Here is a 19,629-nt window from a genome sequence, read left to right on the forward strand (position 1 = left end):
AGCTCTGCACTTTGCTGTTACTCCTGTCCCTGCTGCAGGGGGGACAGCTCATGCCTGCAACACCAAGGGGAGGGGGGGCTGCCTGGGCTGCCCTGTTCTGCTCTAGCTCTGTTCTGCCACTGCTGCCCATGGGGCAAGGTTGCCATGGTGAGCTGGTATTTGGTGCTGTTAGAGGTGATGGGGATGAGCCATGGCTCGCCCAGGGCTGCACCAGGGGCTGAGGCAGATCTGCTTCCCATTTTTCCTGTGGCCTCCAAGGGACTGCTCAGGTGCAGAGCTGTCTGGGGACACCTGAAGTTCCAGTGGTTTTGGTCTCTTCTGGTTAATGTTGCTTTGTGAAAGGCCTTTCACTGTTTCTGCTTGCACCCCATGCTCCTCCTGCCTGCTCTGACCTGGGTCCCACAGAACACCCTGCTGCAGCTCTGCTGAGAGGCCTGGGGATCTGCCTGGGTGGCTTGGCCCTGCTGAGAACCTACAGCCCCTGGGCAGGCAGAGACAAATCCTCTCAGGTCTCAGGATGCCTGCAGGGAACTCATACAGTGGTGATTTAAAAACAAAAAAGGGCAAAGCAGTTACTCAAAAATATATCTTTATTTTTTCAGTTTATCATATATTTAAATAATTCAGTTAAAATAGGTTTTATTGCACATTAAAGAACCTTTCTGGATTCTCACTGTCCTCTATAAATTAAGGTCATAGAGAAAGGAAAGGAGAGACTCTTGCACTCAGACACCCCTGACAGGCCCTGCATGGCTCTGGCCCTACAGACCCCACCAGCCAGCGTGGGGTGGGCTCTGCTCATCATCTCCACAGGGAGCTGAAGGCAGCAGTGGGCTGTGGCAGGAGGGAGCTGGCTGCAGGCTGGGGGGCACGGGGGAGGCCCCAGCTTCCCCAGGAGCACTTGTGGCTGTGCTGCACAGACAGCAGCCCCTGGCCTTAGGGGGAGCAGCACAGGAGGTAAAATGTGGGAGCTGACATTGCTCTGTGGACAGGAGTGTGTGGGGGCAAGGTGGATGAGGTACAGGTGGGGCAAAACTTCCTCCAGGCATTGGCAGGTGGGGAACTGGCTGCAGGAGGAAGTCCTTGCCCGGGGTTGAGCAGGAAAAGAGCAGCCAGCTAACTCCCTGTGAGGCTTCTGGGAAGTAATTTAATGAGCTCCTTGGAAGTTATGTTTAAGGGCTGCCTGAGTGATGTGGAATGGAATAAGCTTGCAGAGGATGCACTTCATTACTGTGCTCCAAATTGGATTTCATGCCCTTTCAGATGATTCTTTGGGGATGACTCGGGCTTTCCTACCCCAGCTGTGTAGCAACTTGCTCTACAAGCCCATTTCTGGTTGTCCTGGCTTTTTATCTCACAAGAAAGAGGTCCTCAGGCCACCATTGGGATCAGGTTTCTAATGAAAATTCAAGTGAGAGCTTTCCTTTCATGTTCTCTTGTGCTTTACCCAAGCCCCTGTCATGCCCTTCCTGGATTCCTGACAGCCTGGGGTTTTTCCCACAAGTCCAGCCACACAGCAGAGAGCAATTAGTGTTAATGCTCAATGTGGCATCAATCTGCTGCTGTGGAGCAATTCCTGCCCACATGCAATGGGGTGTGTGCAGCTGGTGGCTAATGCGTGCCTTTGCCTGGTGAGACATCCCAGCTTAGTACCACATCCTGCTCCAGCCATCTCCTGCCATCATTAACTCGAGAACTGATGTTGCTTGAAGCTCCTAATGTCTCTGAGCCCTCAGCTTTTGTGTCTGAGCTTTGCTCAAGGCAGCTTTGACTGCCAGTTCAATCCCTGAGTAAGGGTCTGACCTGGCAGCCCTTCAGTGCTTGTCTGGATCGGTGCCTCGGCCCCGGGCACGTGGGTCCAGCGCCCACCTGAGGGCGGGCAGGTGTCAGGGCTGGCCGAGCTCCAGCGTGTCGGGCAGCTGCTCTGTGAAGGCCGTGTCCAGCCGCAAAGTGCTGTAGTTGGGGGGGGGAGTCCTGGGCAGGGGGCTGTCCTGGGGCAGCGGCAGGCGCAGGGCGGTGGTGAAGGTGGGCAGGTCCTCGTCGATGCACGCGGGGTTCTCGTGGCCCTGCCTCTCCACGTCGCTGGCCTGGGCTGCCCTGCCCTGCTGGCGGCCACTCCACCACTTCTTGGCCCTCTGCCACTGGCGGCGCAGCACGATGGACAGCGAGTCAATGAAGAACACCTCCACGATCTCGATGACACACACCACGGAGCAGCTCATCCACAGCCCCAGCTGGCCCCCGAAGTTGGACAGAAGAATGACGAGCTGCAGGAGCAGAGAGCACAAGGGTAGGGTCTGCACGGGCACGTGTCCACGGAGCCATTACAGCAGGCAGGGAGACGCAGCCGGGGCACCCAGGGCTCGCTCAGCACTCCAAGTGCAGTGGGCCCATCTCTGCTGCTGCTCTCTCTGGCTCAGCTTCAGAAGGAGCTTGGAGCTGAGCTTGCTGTGCAGCCCCTGCACAGGGCTCGGGGCTGGACAGGCAGAGACGTGGCCCGAGATAAGGGCTGGAAAGGGCAGGACCAGCCCAGAGGTGCATATCTGAGATCAGCTTCCTGCCCCTGCCCGTGTGGGATGACTCTCCTGGGCAGGTGAAAGCTTCCAGGCTGCGTGGGAGGAAGCGCTGTGTCTCCTGGGAGTAGGGACCAGCGTGCTCACTCACCGTGTTGGCAGGATTCTCCGAAATGAATCTCTCGTTCAGGTCCTTGTAAAACACCATGAGGTTGGCAAGGTCTGTCCTGAGGAAGAAGGAGGCAGGCAGAGGGTTTAGTAAAACAATAACATGAAACATACTGAAAAACTATGCAAATAACCAGTTGGACCAGTAGGGCTGGGCTGCTCCAAGGGAGCTTTTTCCCCAATTGCCATCATTAGGGCTGCTGAGATCGTATCAGAGCTGGAGGTGCAAGGCAGGAACACACAGGGGGACTTACTTGTTCAGCTTCTTGTTGAGTTTTTGCCCTTTGTCCCAAGAGAGAACTCGGAGCATCCAGTCCTGGAGAACAGACAGAAAATGCTGCTCTAGCTGCAGGTTCTTGTGCAGAGACCCTTGGGAAGGGACTCTTGCTCCACATCTCCTTTGGCTAGTATGGGTACCAGAACTGAGTGTGTGACAGGCCAGCTGAGCCCAAGGGGATCTCCCAAGACAAATTTCAGTTTAATGATGAACTCCTGGAGGGGAAGCCCTGAGCTGGAAATTACAGACTGGTCTCTGGGAGTAGTATCACTGAATGCTACTGACTACCCCAGGGCCTCCTGCTTTTGTGCTGAGCCTCTGGGGTTACTCAATGCCTTGTGCCAGGCTGCTGTTCTGGTGGAGTGCAAGTGGGGACTGACCTCTGACACGATGGATGGCCACTGAGCAATGCTGGTGGTGAGTGCCCACTCCTTGAAGCTGCAGAGAGAGGCAGGATGTCACTCGTGAGCTCCAACTCCCACGCACGCTTTACCTCTGGCTATGGCAAGGACTTACCTGCAGGCGTCTTTGCAGATCTGCTGGCAGCCCAGCTGCTCCTTCACAAACTTCTCATGCAGTCTGTAGTAGCAGTACACTGCAGGGGAGGAGCAGGATGTGTGTGAGAAGCCAGAAAGAAAACCTGCTACCTAGGCTGGAGTGGGACATCTGGGGCATAGGTGGCCTCTGTGGCCATCGCCTACATGGTGGGGATAAAAAGATTTACCCTATAAATATTGCAAAAGACTCTTGAGAAGTGGCTGTTACTTGATATAGGCATGAAAACTGCCACACCTGGTCAAGCCCTCCACTCGACTGTTCTGTGGTGGGCACAGGTGACAAGCCATCAGGGGAAGTTTCACAAACCAGTCAGTGTGAGCAAGGGAGGCACTTCTGGCTCTGGGTGTGGGGGCTTAAGTGGGTTAAGGCAGATTTGCCTCATCCCAGCACACCTGGGTGTGCAGCAGCTGTGACAGGGACTGTGTGACAGGGACACTGGGGTGCAGGGGACAGGACTGGCAGCTGAGGTATGGGCAGTGTCAGAGGTGTTTCAATACTAACTCCAGTTTGGGTTCTTCTTGTAGTTGCAGTACTCAGCCCCAGCGGGTAAGGGCTGTGCGTACTGGGCACAGCCACACGAGTCCACCATGGCCTTCTGGAAGCAGGAGTGCAGGCAGATCTGAGGAGAAACAACAGACCTGGGGGATAAGAGGCAGCTCCAGGCTCCTGTGCACCTAAAAACACCCTGCTTATGACAACAGCAGTGGGATGGGAACCCTGTTTCCCTGGGTCTTCAGGCTCTGCTGTGAGTGAATACAAACACGGTGTACAGTGGAGGGCTGAGGTTCTAGTGCAAAAAAAAAAAAAAAAATTCCAGGAGGATTACATATATGGGGGTCCTATGAATGCCCCCATTTCCCCTATAGCCACCAAAAGCTTCAGGGTTGCAGTTGCTCTTTACAGAGTCAAGGAGAGGGTTTTAGGCCTGCCATGGCACGTGGCCCATGAATCACTAACTAGGTGTGGGAAGTGACTCACAGCAGCAAATGTTCACAGCTTCCACCAAACCCTGCTGGTACCTGCTAAGAGAGGTGAAGCTGGGAGGATTAACAGGGCAGCAGAGCTGTGGCTTGTGCTAAAACACTGGGACATGCAGGAACAGAACTTCTCTTTCAAATCCCAGTCAAGCCTTTCGGTCCCAGTGCCAGCCCTCCTGAGCACTGAGTTTCGGTGAAGTACTGTTATTAAGAACCTGAGACAATGTCTGGGTGATCCTACCTGGCACTACACCACAGCAGATTTCATATTCCCCATAAAACAGGAATTCAGCCTAGACCTGGGCTTTGCAGCAGGCAGGAGCTAATGTAAGTACAATTTTTCAAGTGGAGAGTGCCAGAACAACTGACAGTCTCCAAGAGGACCCAATTACAGAAACCATGCAAAATTAGTGGAAACTTACTCTGTAAACAAACATCCTGCTATCTGGATACTGATTAGATGGTTTCTGTTATTCTTGGAGTCCTAAAGGTCACAATTTCTGGCTTCAAGGGTTACTAAGCTGCAACCTTTACTTGGCCAATATTTTCCAGTCTCACATTGCTTGAAAATTGCCTAATGAGTTCATGTTCTCTCTTTATCTAACAGGGTGGCTGAGGGAACTTCAAACAGCAACCACTTAGGAATAGAAGTTGGATTTTAAGAAGTGCTGTTGTATTTTACATCAGTGGTAAAAGCAACAAGCCTGTGCTCAGACTGTTCCCAGTCTCAGGTCCTGAACCACAGACTGTTATACAGTTTTTCATGCAGGTAGTTTTCAAGCAACTGATAAACCCAAAGGCAATGACTTTACCTGGAGTGAATAGCTCTTGTTATAGAGATTTTCCACAGGTATGTCAGCTCCTGTCTCTGTGCAGTCACTGTAGGGTTTGCTCAGCTTGCGAGACTGGGTCTGGGAAACAGAAAAGAAAAAACTTGTGCTTCTGGAGTTCACAGAGAAACCAAAGGATTCAGTGACACTTTATCCCAACTCTGACACTGTAAATGATAAGGTAGCTTTAAATAGAATGTTTACCTTTTCCTACCTAAAGTGATTTGTGGATCCCTTGTCAAAACAAGGGGTTTTTTGTCTCTAATATCCCTTTTCCCAAAAAAACTGCTCTGCTGTCTTCCTGGAAACCTTCTGCAGGAATGCAAGGTGGTATAATCATGGCAGTGAGGATTTTTCAAAGCAGAGTAATCCATATGCATGTTCTCTCTTAGTCCTAGAGGCTGTGTGTCCTTTACTCTGGATGTTTGTGTGCTGAGGGATGGCAGTTGTTGTCGGGGGTTTTGGTTTTTTTCTGTGAGGATCCCCTGAGCCGCTGTTGCACTGGCTGCTCCTGTGCTGTGGGTAAATAGCACTTGAGGCTCCACTGGTGCTCAACAGCACCTCTCTCAATCCACTCTAAATCAAATGTTTGTGTCTCCCTCAAACCTTTTTCCAAGTGCTGCTTTGGCCCTTCCTCTCAAATGCTAATGACTTTTCCCAATCTCTGCCCAGAGCAAAGAGCTCTGACAAGCCAAGTCTGTGCCTGCAAGCTCTGTGAAACCAGGGCTGGGAGCCCTCAAATTCCAGAAATCTGATTCCAGCTGCATGGCCCACTTCCTGCAGACTGCCTTACCTCCCTCAGCCCCTGCTATCTTTCCCCAGTAATTATCCACTTTACAATAGAGTGGCCTGAAATCACAAGAAACATCCATTTAAGATTCCATTCACCGATCTTTCTCTACAGAGTTTAAAATTAGAATTTAAAATTCTGTTCAAAGGATCAATGCGGCAGGAACATGAGAAAGGCTCGTTACCCTAAGGCACTGAATGCAGCTCCTGAGGCCACACCTGATAGGAGCATACCTCACCACTCTGTCTGCAGCAAGAGAAGGCTCTGGGCCAGTATGGTGCAAGTCAACACTTACAGAGATGTTCAAATCTCTCCTTGGAGGGAAAGATGAGATTTCAGTACTAGAGATGCATTACTTCTGAAAACTGACTGAAACCAGCTTTTAAATTCCACATCCAATGTAGTGCCAAGACACCACCTCAGTCTGCTCCTGCAGCTTCCAAGAGATGATCGATCCTTTGTACAGAATTATTTTGTTGTGGCTTATGCTCCTACACAACTTGCTTGTTCCTTCAGGTACTGAAATAATTTCCAAACTAAGCAATGCCTTGTTTGCATGCCAAAGATGTTGGAATATTTTTGGAGGTGGGGAGCAGTCCTAGCACCCAGCAGAAAGCCATGAGCAATAACCAGACACTGATGCCATGTTCAGAGCCCAGCACCGTGTGGGACACAGCTGCTGTGTCCTCCTTTGTGACCTTGCATGTGGGGACAAGCACTGATCTGGCACGTGCTGCAGCCCTGTCCTGACAGTCCTGACCCCCCATCACTCAGCAGGCTCTCTGGAGTTGTCTTTTCCCTGCAGGACAGTGACCCCCAGCTTTTCTTCTGAGATCAGAAATTGTGTCCAGGTTCTATTTTCGCTGCCTCATTAGGATGCAATTGGATCCCTTCCTCATGACAAATCCTTTCTATACAGACATTAAGATGTGCCCAATCTCGTTTTTTATACTACAGCAAAAGTTCAACCCTATTGTGCTAGGAACGTATTAAATATTGAGACTGCCTTGTGTGACCGTCTCTGTACAGTGTGATGGTGACAAAGAAAAGTCTTGAGAGACTTTGTGTCCTCACACCACGCTGGTTCCCAAACCTCTCAGTTGTGATTGACCGAGGAGCTGCTGCCACAGTTTTCCAGACAGCTGGAAGACAGTTAACTGTTTGCATTTTGTGAAAACATCAGTCCTCTTTTAATGCCTTTTCTAATGCAGGGCCCATCACATGCGGCACACCCAGATAAGCAGGATGGCTGATGCTCCACCAGAAAGAAAGGCAGAGCTGAAGTGCTCACTTAACAGCCCATCCAGATGAAAGGACACCTGGCACAGCTGCTGCTGTGCCGAGCCCCCTTGGGCCAAATGCCTTCTCTGAACTACACTAAATGGGGAAAGCAGGAGCTGCAGCTCTCCTTGCCTTTGCTCACTGCTGGCAAAAGCAAAGCCGCTGCCCACGGGGGTGGTTTACTGCTGGGATAGAGAGAAAACCAGCAAAATGAGGTTTACATTCACAAAACACTTCAAGGGGTTGTGTTTGCCACCACTCCTAAGGACCCGAGCCCAGCACGGGGACCCACAGCTCCAGCTCTGGCTCCTCCACCCGGGGACCCTGGTGGGATGAAGCTCCCTGCTCATTGCTAAAGCCAATCGAGGCACTTGACAACACATTTCTGTGGTTGTGGATTTTGCTGTGAAAACAAAACCAAAAATCCCCTGGATAGCCAAGGGGTGGAAGAAAAGGGAGAGCAAACAATATCCCAGGCCAGTTTGGTTTAGAAAGACCTGATTTTCCCACGGCCTATTTTTCAGAGAAGTGCTGTCACAGGATTTCCTTCAGGGCACTTCAGCCGCTGAGTGGGAGGTATTTAAAGGCCTTCGAGCTGCTGGCTCTCTGAAATCACCTCATCAGTTCCTATTACAGCTGTTCCAAGGCAAAGGTGCGCCCAAAAAGGAGATTGTTGCCACTCACAAAGTGCATCCCAATGGAGGTGGCTGCTGCAGTCTCAATTTCCGTGCCAATGTCTTCAATGAAGGGATACTCGTTTTGGTCGTGGATCATGATCTTGGCTCCTGTGGATGTCACCAGGAAGGGGTTGTAGTCTGCTTCGTCGATGTACAGAACAACCTGCAATCCTGAACCACAGAGACAAGGCAGGAAGTTACACCAGGCTCTAGAGCCACGCTTTCTGTCAGGGAGGGCGGGTTTGTTTCAAGTTAGCTGGCCTTAAGTAGAACTGTAACAGCCAAGCACAGCCTCTGCCCAGCCAGACCAAGACACCTGCAGCCAGCAACATCCCTTTGTGGTACTGAGCACAGCAAACAAATAACATCTGCTGAGAGCGTGGCTGGAACTCACTTAAAAAAGTTATATAACTGGGCAGCAGTAATTTCAGCTGGAAAACATTAGTGATGCAATGATATTATCTGTATTCTCAGGCAAGAGTTAGCACTAGTTCAAACAGGCATTTCCCCAATCAGCCTGTACATCTACAGCCAACACATCGCTCACGCTCCAGCAGGATCCAGTTTGCTGAACCACTTGTTATCAAACAGTTCCTCTGCAAACCGCCCTGGAACACCACACATGTGCAAAGTGCCCTGGAAAACCACGGGTGTGCAAAGGGCTCTGGAACACCACACATATGCAAAGGGCTGTGGAACAGCCCAGGTGTGCAAAAGGCTATGGAACACCACACGTGTGCAAAGGGCCATGGAACAGCCCAGGTGTGCAAAGGGCCGTGGAACAGCCCAGGTGTGCAAAGGGCTCTGGAACACCACACATGTGCAAAGTGCCCTGGAAAACCACGGGTGTGCAAAGGGCTCTGGAACACCACACATATGCAAAGGGCTGTGGAACAGCCCAGGTGTGCAAAGGGCCCCGGGACAGCACACGTATGCAAAGGGCCCCGGGACACCACATGTGTGCAAAGGGCCGTGGAACAGCCCAGGTGTGCAAAGGGCCCCAGGACAGCACACGTGTGCAAAGGGCACGCACCATACTCGCTGCCTCCCGTGGAGGTGCTCAGGATGGTCCCGCTCTCGCCGCTGTTGAAGGTGTAGCAGTTGCCGTGGAGGGGGTGATGGAAACGAGTGAAGTGCCTGGAAGAAATCAAATATCATGACATTGTTCCCTGTAGTTCTGTCTGTGGGAGAAAGGCAGCACATTTGGACTTTGGTTTTGACAGAGACAGACCAGGACTGCATGGTCTTTTCAAGAAATTTATTTTGTTGAAAGATGTGAGTCTCTTTCTGAGTAACTTGAAACTACATGGCAGTATGATCTAGTTTAATATTTCAGGAGATGGAAACTCGAGGAAGTTTTAATGTGGGAATGGGAGTTAACAGCACGGGGGAGGCAGATTCACAGAACTAGCAGTGGCTCCTGGTGGAATTCAGCAAATACCAAATATTCCATTCCTACATATTATGGACTTGGAAATAAGCTGTTAAGATGGCAGGAATTTTCTGTGCACTGACCTTTTGTCACAAGATAGGCCATCAAAGTAACATGTCAGTAGAAGGTCCTCGGCAGAATAACTCAATTTTTCTTTAATCTCCAGGGGAATTTGTGCCATGATGTTCATGTAATGCAGCTTGTACCACTCCTGGATGGCATTAACACCCGAACTGAAGGTGTACAGGGCACACTCGCTGCTGTTGTTTGCGTCACACTGACAAGCACAGAGGGGAAAAAGCATTTCAGATGGACTGAAATCAGAGATTCTACAAGGCAGGTGTAAATTAAGGATTGTACATCTGATAGCGTTTCTCTTCCACAGAAATAACCATGTATGAAGTTACAGTGGGCATCAAAGACCTTTTATGCAGGGCTAAGTGATAAAACCAAATATTTCAGGACCAAAAGAAAGGTCACAGATGACACTGACTCTATTTGGGAAGACTTCAGGAAGGTACTTCTCTGGAGGTGGATCTGCAGCAGCCATGGAGGCTTAGGCAGAAGAGCAGACAGGGCAGGCAATAAAACCTGCTGGAGGGACACTGACCCCAACACAGCCCCTTGCTGCCCCAAGGGAACTTGCTGGCCAGGGCACAGTGACACTCACCAGCTGAAAGCCAATGATGTCGTTGGAATCGCCCGAGTTCACGATGGACGAGTCCTTGTGAAAGACACTTCCCTCTATTTTCCTCTTCTGCCCACTGTGCAGTTCAGTCGCTGTCCTGGAGAAGTCCTCGACCTTCAGCAGAGGGATCTGTTCGAAGAAGTCACTCCCTGTGCTGTTCCAGTCATCCACTGACCGGCGCACCTTGGACTTGCCCTCAGAAAATCCATAGAAAGTTTCCAAAGCTTTTTTTGTCTCTTTGTCCAATTCAGCTAAATACTCTTTCATGGCACTGTACCTGCACAGGAGACAATGTGACAGTGACATGCCATCCCACCTCTCTGCCTGCTGCACTGTGGATGCCGTGGCTTGGGACAGAATTCCCTGTGGAGGTCTCCCACCAGGCTCTCACATCAGTGAGGGCAGACACAGCTACATCCATGGAGAGATCTTGGAGCAGGGACCCCAAGAAGCAGAGCACACTGAACTACAGAGAAAGTTCTCCCAAGACTCTCAAGCTCTTTATGTTAGGAAGTCTGAGGAGGCAGAGTATGTGGAAATAAGACTTCATCTGTGAAGCGTCATCAAAGAGCTGGATCCCCATGGGGACCGGGGTGGGAATCTGGCAGGAGAACAGAGAGTAATGTAAAGCATGATTTGACAGGAGAAAAAGTATTGCTGATGAATCATGTCAAAATCTCCCATAAGGAAAGAAAGAAGCAAGAGAGAAGTGAGAGATCTGCCCTTTCCATTTTTAGGAGACAATGCTGTTTGTGATCCTGAAACTTCAGACCTGGGAAGAAGGGAATTTGAAGAGAGCCAAAGAGCTGACAGGGACTGTCTGGAGCAGAAAGCAGCACGAACCGAGCCGAGGTCAGCAGGCAGCAGTGAGAGGTGAGAGTGTAAACCACACAGCACAGAGGGGGATGTGGCACACCAGGTGCCCTACAGGGAAAAGCCACGGTAGGGAAAGTGCCGACAAGGAGCGCCGGGACGAGCTCGGGAAGGAATCTGACACTGCGGAGCTGCCATCCTCCCGCCAGCTCCCCAAGCCTTACTTGTACGGGTTGATGTTGCAGATGGTGACGGCGGGGAACGGCAGCTTCTGGAACTGGACGGTGACGGAGACCGAGGCGCTGTAGTAGTTCATGAGGAGCTCCGCGCACTGCCAGAGGATGAGCCCCACGGCGCTGAGGGTCAGCACGATCCAGAGCAGGCGGCGCAGGCGGCCGCGGGACACCACGATGCGGCGGCAGCCGTGCGTGTTGGTGTTGAGGCAGTACCAGCGCATCAGCTCGCTCAGCGTGGGCGCCTGCGGGCCGCGCACCGGCAGCGTCCGCTTCAGCCGCGCCGTGATCTTCTTACCGGGACCCGTGGGGGCCGCTGCGGGCGAACTGGCACTGAGGGGGCGGCTGGGGGATCGGCGCCCGCCCGGTGCCCCACCACACCGCGCCCGCACGGTCCCGTCCCGCCCGGAGCCGTCACCCGCCATCCCGCCCCTTCCCGGTGTTTGATCCCCGGAACGTTCGTCCCGGGGGGCATCGCGCTCGCCGCGCCTCACCTCGGCCGCCCTCGGGGCCCGGTGGCGCCATGCTCCTCTCGCAGTCCCGGCGCTGCTGCCGATGGGCCGGCGGGCGGCCGCCCCGGTACCTACCCCCGCCGCCGCCCCGCCCCGGACCGCCCCGCCCCGCCCGCCCCGCTCCGCGGCCGCGCAGCGCCGCCCCACGGCGGCGGCCGGGGCTGCGCGGGGTGCCCGGAGTAACGGGCCCGAGCGGGGCGGGCCCGGCCGGGCGGGTCCCGGGAGCGGCGCCCGAGCCCCCGGTGATGCGCGCGGGCCCCGCGAGGGGCGGGGCGAGGGGCGGGACCAGAGCCAGGACCGGGGGCGCGGCCGAGGGGGTGGGGCCCGGCCCCGCCCTCCCGGGCCCGCCCCGCGCCAGCACCGAAGATGGCGGCGCTGCGGCAGCGTCTGCCCGTCGCCAAGGTGGCGGCGCGGTCACGTGGCGGCGCGCTCCGCCCCGCCCGCTGCATGGCGGCGCCGTGAAGCGGCGGAGCCGCGGCCCGACTCGGCCCGGCGGGATGCGGCGGCCGCCGGGCTGAGCTCCGGGCCGAGCGCCGGGCGGGCTGAGCGAGCCGAGCGCCGGGCGGGGATGCGCGCTGCGCCGCGCCGCCATGTCGCGGGTGAGCGGCCCCGGGCCGGCCGGCAGCGCCAAGGAGAAGCGCTCCTTCAGCAAGCGGCTTTTCCGCGGGAGGGCGGCGGGCGGCGGCGCGGGCTCGGCCCCGACCGCGACCTCGGCCCCAGCGCCGTCCGGGCGGTCGCTCGGCGGGTTCATGAGCCGCGTGCTGAAGACCCTCTCCACGCTCTCGCACTACAGCAGCGAGCCCGAGACCCGCGGCGCGCTCGCCCCGCGCCTGCCCCCGCCGCAGGCGACGGGCGGCCTGGGCAGCTGCTTCCCGCCGGGCCCGCCGCGCAGCCCCGAGCCCCCGCCGCGCCCCGCCGGCGGCTCCGAGGCCGTGCCCGGCGTGGCGGGGCTGCGCAACCACGGCAACACTTGCTTCATGAACGCCATCCTGCAGTGCCTCAGCAACACCGAGCTCTTCGCCGAGTTCCTGGCGCTGGAGCAGTTCCGCGGCGGGCCGCCCCCCGCCGACGGGCCGCCGGCCGCGCCCGGCGAGGTCACGGAGCAGCTGGCGCAGCTGGTGCGGGCGCTCTGGACGCTCGAGTACACCCCGCAGCACAGCCGCGACTTCAAGGTGAGCCGGGGCCTCGTCCCGTCGAGGCGGGAGGAGCGAGCGCCAGGCCGCCGGGAGCAGCCGCGGAGGGCCGGTGCCCGCGGTGCGGAGGTGGCGGGGCTCGGGGCTCAGCCGGTGCTGCCGTGGCTCACAACAGGTCCAAACGTGACACGACGCGTCAGCATCACACCGGCACCGCAGGCTGTCCCGGTCAGCAGCCGTGGTGGGTATCTATCTTGCCGCTGGTCCGAGCAGCCACGCCGTGGGAAGAGCCCTCTGGCCCTGCCAGCTGCCTGCCGGTGGCCCTGGAGTGCTGTGCCTGCTCCCAGCATCCTCCCAGAGCAGCAGACCCTGCTCGAGTGACAGCGCTGGGCATGCACGGCAGCACCCTGGGCATGCCGCCGTGCTCTTTGCTCATGGTGTTTGGTGCTGGCTGATGGCTCTGGATGGTTTTTATCAGTGAAAATACCCATTTTACTGTTTAATTCCTCTACTGAGCTACCATTAGGGAGGTTGCAACTAACTGTTGTTTGGGAGTTGTGCGCGTGCAAGGAAGGAGGCTGTTGAGAAGTGTGCCTCATAGTCTGCTAACCAAGAACTTGTGAGTCGGGGCTGATTTGGGGAGTGTGTTTCAGGAGTACCTGCTTGTCCTCTCTTGCTCGGACTCGCTGGTGTTTGGCCCTGCGGTGTTGGTTCAGTCCAACAGCCCCTGCCTGGGCCTCGCACCTGCCCTAGGAGCTGTTGGAGCACAGGGCTTGGTCCTTGCGCTGTGGCGTAAAAACACCCTGCCGTGGCTTTGGATGAAATCAGGCACAACTGTTTTAAAAGTGCCCTAGGCCTGCTTTGCCTCCTGGAACAGGGAGAGGTATTATTCCTGGCACAGAAGAGTCTCTGGCTGTGTGAGAGAATCAGAGCGTGGGTGGTAGCCTCCACACGGTCAACTTAGAGACACTTAGGGGAGTGTCTCTACCACTTTTAGGGGTATTTTTCTTGCAGAGTGACTTGCAGAGGAGATGCTCAAATGCATGAAAAAAGTAGAACATTGACACAGTCTTGAGTCCTCTGTGTGCAGTTCCGTTGGGGTGCAGAGCAGGTGGAGACTGGTTCCCAAAGTCAGCTCTCCCTTGGTGCCTGCTGGATGGTGGGGTGTCCTAGAGGGTTCTCTGAGGCGGCAGTGGCCTTTGGCACCCTCAGTCATTTGGATGGCCAGCACTCTTCCCTCTCTTCTCTTTGCTTCTCCTGTTCCTTTTGAGGCAGCTGCACCCACCTGTCCTGCAGGGGGTATTCCCTGGAGCCCCTGGCTGTTTGCCTTCTCTCAGGACGCCTGCCACAAGGACCGTGTGTGGCTCTGGTCTTTTCAGAGGTTTTTATGGGGCAGCGCTTGGAAAGCCGATCACTCTCTGAGTCCAGTCTTGACAGCACCACAGGCCACTCACCTTGACCTGTCACTGCTCCTGAGGTGGTGTGGCAGGAGAAGAAATTGTGGATTTCTCCTGAGTAATAGCGGGAAAAACGGTTGTGGAAGCAGGAGTGTCTTCAGCAGTGGAGCTGATAGAAGGGGAGCAGCTCTCTTTCTAGGCCAGGCTCTGCTGTTCAGGCAGGCTGGGAGCAGGGCTGGGATACGAGTGACAGCAGGAGGAAGAGCATCAGGGCCAGGGATTGAATTAAGGCCGTGTTCCGCGGGTGTTGAGAGCAGAGCTTTGCTGTTTGCAGGCACTGCTGACGGTAAGCCAGCGCTGTTCTGTTTGTGGATGGAGCTGGAGCCTATCCATCTCCTACCTGCCAGGTCCCTGGAGGTTTTGAAAAGCCTCTTGCTGGAGGGAATCTGGTCCCAGTTGATCCAGTTCAGCACTGCACGGTGCCAGCAGCATGGGTCCTGCTGCAGGACTGTGTCATTGTGTCAAGTGCTGTTCCCTTATAGAGGTCAATTACTTCTAATATGAAATTAATGTTTCTAAATACTGTTAAGTTGCCTGAAACTGCTATTAAATTCAGTTTTTAATTAAACTTTTTCTCAGCAGCAGATTTGTGCACATAATTTACAAATGTAAACAGTGGGCTTAGATTGGAGAAAGGCAAAGATCAGTATTTTCATTCTGGAAACTACTGCTTCTCCCCAAAACAAGGAAAGCATCCCCCCAGCTTGTTCTGCTTAGAGGGTGGAACATTCCTGATCTCCCTTGATGTAATTGTATTTAAGGGTGTAAAGTGTTTTCACAGGATAATTTTGGGCTTTCCCTCCAACAGTAATAGCCACTGAGAGTAATATTTGTTTGATAGGCAAAAGACTCTTTATTCAGCATGCTTTCAGATCCATGTGTTGTTTTGTTTGCTATTTTTCCTCTTTTGGCAGCAAATGTAACGGAGCAAAGGCACTTGCTGATTCCTAAATACTTCTCTGCAGGTACTAAATGTATTTTAGGACAAAGGATGATTCTTATTTTTTTTGCTCATTTTTACATCTATAGGTTTCTGTCTTGGAAGAGAGGAAATTATTTTCAAGGAAGCATGTCTTAGAGTCCTTGTGGACAGGGGCCTTTGAAGGGATGATTTTTGGCATGCTTTTTACCCTCAGCTGGTTTTCCTTGGTAGTGTTTTCTCTCTTTTTAAGTTGGTCTTCAGGAAATGACCCATATCATGGGACTCTGAATGATGCAGCTGCTGAAACTAAGGAAAATGCTGTTCAAACAACTGGTTTGTGATAAATGGTTCATCTTGTAGTTGCAGGTTGAGGAGAGAGCCTGGTAGAGAGCTTGTGCACAGAGAGGGGAGGTCAGGGGTGCTGACAGAGCAGGGCAAAGTTGTAGAAGGCTGAAGGGGTAGGAAGAGGTCTCTTAGGACTGGACTGAGTGGTGGAAGCAGAAGGGTTTGGTTCCTGGCTTGGGAACAGAACGGGAGCACCGTGGCAGAGCTGGTAGTTCTGGGTGTCTCTGCTGAGGATGACTCTCCCGCTGGTCCTGTGCTCCTTTGCTGTTTGCTTTAACAAGCCTTCTCTTCCGATTGCTCAGTGGGTTTTGTTCTCCTGCCCAAACAAAGCTGCTGCTTTCATAACAGGGGCCGATATTGCAGCTTGTGCTTCCTCTTTCCCCTTTGTGATGGGGTGACAATGGTGACAAACATCTATTGTATAAGCAGGGTTTCGGGCTTGTTTTTTTGCAGGGAGCTGTCCCGTCCTGCCTGCAAAGTTCCTGGGAGTGTCAGACAGGGAGGACAAGAGTGCCCTTTGTATTGCAGCACTCGGAGGTGGTGGGGGTCGTCAGTGGGAAGGATTTTGATTTAAACTAATTGGGCTTGAAAAATTATGTTCTTCTGCAAATCCTCTGCCTTGTGTGGAGTGTGGGTCTTCTGTGGATGATGAGGCTCTTACTGTTTTGAGGCTTTCTCTGAGGCTCTTCAGTTGACCACCGAAGCATGCCAATGTTTTACAAGACCCTTTGCACACCAGAGCTGGGATTGCATTCTCGTCCTACAAGAAGGTGGCCTTGGCTGTGACCTGCAGCCTGTTCAGCAAATACAGCCCAGTCACCATAACTCAGTTGGGTTGGATTGTCAGAATTGGATCTGAACCTGTTGGTAGAGCAGGGATTACTGTGCCAGGTTAAAAGTGCTGCTTCCTTTTTGATTTTTTTATTTTTAAACTTCTGTTTGGTGTGAGATTTCCAGGTAGCTGTTTGAAACTCATTTCAAGGTGTTTTGGGAATGCATTTGGTGCAAATTTCTCACTTTGGGACAAGCAATGTGCCGGCTGTGTTGGGCACTCGTTTGGGAGTTAATCACTAACTCACTCCTGAATTCTGAAGGAGCTCCTGGAAGTGTTGACATGGTCAGATCTTTGCCTCCTGTTGAAGGTGCAGTGAGAGCAGCTCTCACTGGGGGCTGCTGGGGCAGTGTGGCTGTCGGGAGCCTTTGGTCCTGCTCACCGAGCTGTCAGCCCCAGGCCCTTCTGCTCACCAGAGCCCTTGTGCCTTGCTCATGGGCCAGTGATGTGTCAGATGTGATCTCCTGCATTGGATTTAATTGTCTTGCTCTCTGCCTAGCACAGGATCAGTTATTTTATTCTGGATAGGGTCAATTGCTTATTCCTAAGATATTTCTGCAGAAACTGTCCTCCCTCTGCACACAGGGATGGAAGAAAGGGACATGAAAGAATAAAAGTGAGACCCTTCACCCTTCCCTTCTGGTAGCTTGGCTCTTGGTTCCTGGTGCTTCAGTTTCTGTGTTGCTCTGAAGAGGCTTTGAGTGGGTTAGGTAATATGGGGTGTTGAAGTGCTTGTTGCAGTTCAGTCCAGGTGCTTCCAGTGGTGAGCACCTGGACTGAACTGAGGAGATTTGTCCCAGGGCTGCTCTGGGAGTTGGCATTGAAACGCTCCTTGAAACAAAAAGCAAGTTACAAATTTTCTACATCATTTTTCTGATGGCTCTTGATGTCACAGAAATGTGGTTCACTGGGATCACAAAGGTCTGGCAGTCCTGCCACATTACACCTTTTTTTATTTTTAAATGTTCATTATCAATAAGATGTAAGTCTGTTATTGCATGTGTGATTTGTTTTGTTTTGCTTATTTTCTTGCCTATTTTTCCTTACAATTGCTTTAGTCTCTTTCTACACACATACTCCTAAACCCCTTGGGAAGGGTTTCCTGCAGCAGATCTGCTTGCCTTAAGGCAGCTGTCTGACTTACCTGTGAAATCCAAATGCTTTCTGGGAATTTCTGTGTAATGCTTCAAACTTTGATCCGAGTGAGTGCAGCACGAGGCTGGGGAGGCGAGGCTGAGCAGCAGAGTCCAGAGGTCGGATGTGCTTTGCCGAGGGGGTTCTGCTAGAGGGGGCAGCAGAAATGTGCTGTGGGTGCTCCTTTCCAGAGCAGAGGGTTGGCTGAGGCAGGAGAAGAGACCCCAGCGTGGAACAGCTCTGCTGCTCCACTGGCGGGTGGCCATGGGGGTTGGCAGGACCCTCTGTGAGGCTGGAGGGCAAATGTACATCATTGCCAAAATGTGTTCTCTGTCTTCTGAGCTTCCAGGTTTTTATTTCCATGCTGCTTGTGCAAAGTGACGCACGGTGAAAGTGTGAGAACTGTGTGGTGCCTGGCAGCCCGTGGAAGCTGTGAGGGGGATGCATGTTCCCAGGCAGCTTAATTGGATCTGTGCTGCCCTGTGCTTTGTACATGGCCACACTTCAGTGGAGTGAACTCATTCTCCCTGCCGTTTGAGCAAAGCACTGCTAATGAACTTGTTTGCATACGGCTGTGTCACTGAAGTGAATGTTTGTCATGATGTGCAAGGGGAGGCTTCTCAGAGTGGTAATGATGGGATCCCCCCATCCCAGTTTCTGTGTCCAACTTGGGACCTGAAGCAGAGCCTGGAGAGAGCAGGAGAGGTGCAGGTGTGCAGCTGGAGGACGAGCTCCTTGGGCTGCTGAGCCCAGCCTTCCTGTCTGCCCTCGGTGCCAGCATATACTGATAGTCCTTCACTGGGCTGCTTCACATTTGTGGCATTCTCCTGCTCCTCAGTCTGTTTTTCTTTTCAATCCCACCAGTTGCTCTACTAGTGTAGCAGGAAAACAAGTTCTTGCTGAACAATTTGGGATTTCTGCTCTTTGTAAGGGTGAAGTCCCCTGGCAGCCAGCACTGGCTCCTGGCAGTGCCTCCTGGCAGCAAGAGCTGCCCTCCTGGGAAGGGCCTGGAGAGCAGTGTGCCAGCTGGGGAATGCAGCACCCACATCCTGCCTCTGTGGCCGTGCACCCTCGGCAGCCCTGGACAGCATCATCTGGGCAAACTTCCCTCTCTCCTTATGCACTGAAGGAAGGTGCTTAATGAGGATCAACAGGCTCAGCACGGAAGGGTGAGAGCAGCTGCTGGCATGAGAGGAGTTAGGCAGGGGCTGGTGCGGTGATGCTTCTTGTCTGGGCTTGTTAAACGTGGTGGAGAGTCCCTCTGGTGCTGCTGTGCTGCTCCTGTAGTGCTCCTCGTGGCTTTGCTTCCTGAAGTATTCTCATAAGGGCTGTGCTTGTTCCCCTCTGCATTGCGCAGGGCAGGACTGTGACATGGAGCTGCCACGTCCCCTGGGGCTCTGCCTCCAGAGCCCTGGTGCCTCTGGCTGCCCAGAGGACAAGGGTGGAGTGTTTTATTCTGCCCTGGCCGCTGTGACAGACCTCCTGTCATCAAAGCTCCCTTTTCCCTGTTTGATGCCTGTGCTAAGACCAAGTCCACAGTGATCTCTTCTGCCCCAGAATGGAGGAGCTCCCTTCCTGAGCCCTGGGGCCTGAACCATGCTGCTGGTTGGGTACTGGTCTCCCCAGAAAAGAACATCTCCAGAGAGGGGAAAGAGCTGTCTGTGTGTGAGCAGAGCAATTCAGGTGTGTGGTTGTCTGCTGTAGAACTTACTCAAACACAAAGCTGTGGCTGTGGGCTTGAACAAGAGAAATAACGTGCTTGAGCATACCTCACTGTTGAACAGAAGATTAAAAAATAGCCTTTCTCTCCTGCTCATGTCTGTCATTGGGTCAGGTCTCTACTGAGCTGACTTTATCTGCTCATGTGCAGAATCCTTCCACAGTTGCTTCCTAGCAGGGCCACACTGGAAAGTAGCAGACTGGCATTTTTCCTCTACTTGTCTTTGTGATCTGGAACAATAATAGCAGCAAAGAAGAGGCCAGTAGTTCAACTCAGTTTTGATCTATTTATTGCATCTATTTGCTACAGTAGATGAATTATTATTAAACTTTCAGTG

The 19,629-nt window shown here is 53.3% G+C and overlaps 2 protein-coding genes across 7 annotated transcripts in view; one reads left to right on the forward strand and one right to left on the reverse strand.

The window, feature by feature from the left end:
• Positions 1–572: 572 nt before the first annotated feature.
• Positions 573–11,831, reverse strand: SCNN1G (sodium channel epithelial 1 subunit gamma). The gene is made up of 13 exons (XM_059861504.1): positions 11,732–11,831; positions 11,229–11,553; positions 10,174–10,468; positions 9,587–9,780; positions 9,105–9,208; positions 8,079–8,242; positions 5,306–5,404; positions 4,018–4,135; positions 3,475–3,553; positions 3,339–3,396; positions 2,936–2,997; positions 2,665–2,740; positions 573–2,267 (listed from the first exon to the last, which is right to left on the reverse strand). The coding sequence occupies exons 1-13, from the start codon at positions 11,760–11,762 to the stop codon at positions 1,887–1,889; spliced, it is 1,986 nt and encodes a 661-aa protein (XP_059717487.1). The 5' UTR covers positions 11,763–11,831; the 3' UTR covers positions 573–1,886.
• A 481-nt stretch (positions 11,832–12,312) lies between these two features.
• USP31 (ubiquitin specific peptidase 31) overlaps positions 12,313–19,629 on the forward strand; it is a 29,784-nt gene continuing 22,467 nt past the window's right edge. For 4 of the 6 annotated variants that reach the window (XR_009488679.1, XR_009488678.1, XM_059862156.1 and 1 more), the window contains exon 1: positions 12,313–12,921. Coding sequence is in view for 3 of the 6 variants with exons in the window: in XM_059862156.1 (XP_059718139.1) it covers positions 12,340–12,921 (582 nt within the window). In the remaining 3 variants the exon portion in view is untranslated. Of the gene's footprint in view, positions 12,922–13,014; positions 19,256–19,629 lie in introns of those variants that run through there. The other 2 variants (XM_059862158.1, XM_059862159.1) reach the window with 2 other exon arrangements.

This window comes from Haemorhous mexicanus, chromosome 17, assembly GCF_027477595.1.
Source record: "Haemorhous mexicanus isolate bHaeMex1 chromosome 17, bHaeMex1.pri, whole genome shotgun sequence".
NCBI classification, from domain to species: Eukaryota; Metazoa; Chordata; class Aves; order Passeriformes; family Fringillidae; genus Haemorhous; species Haemorhous mexicanus.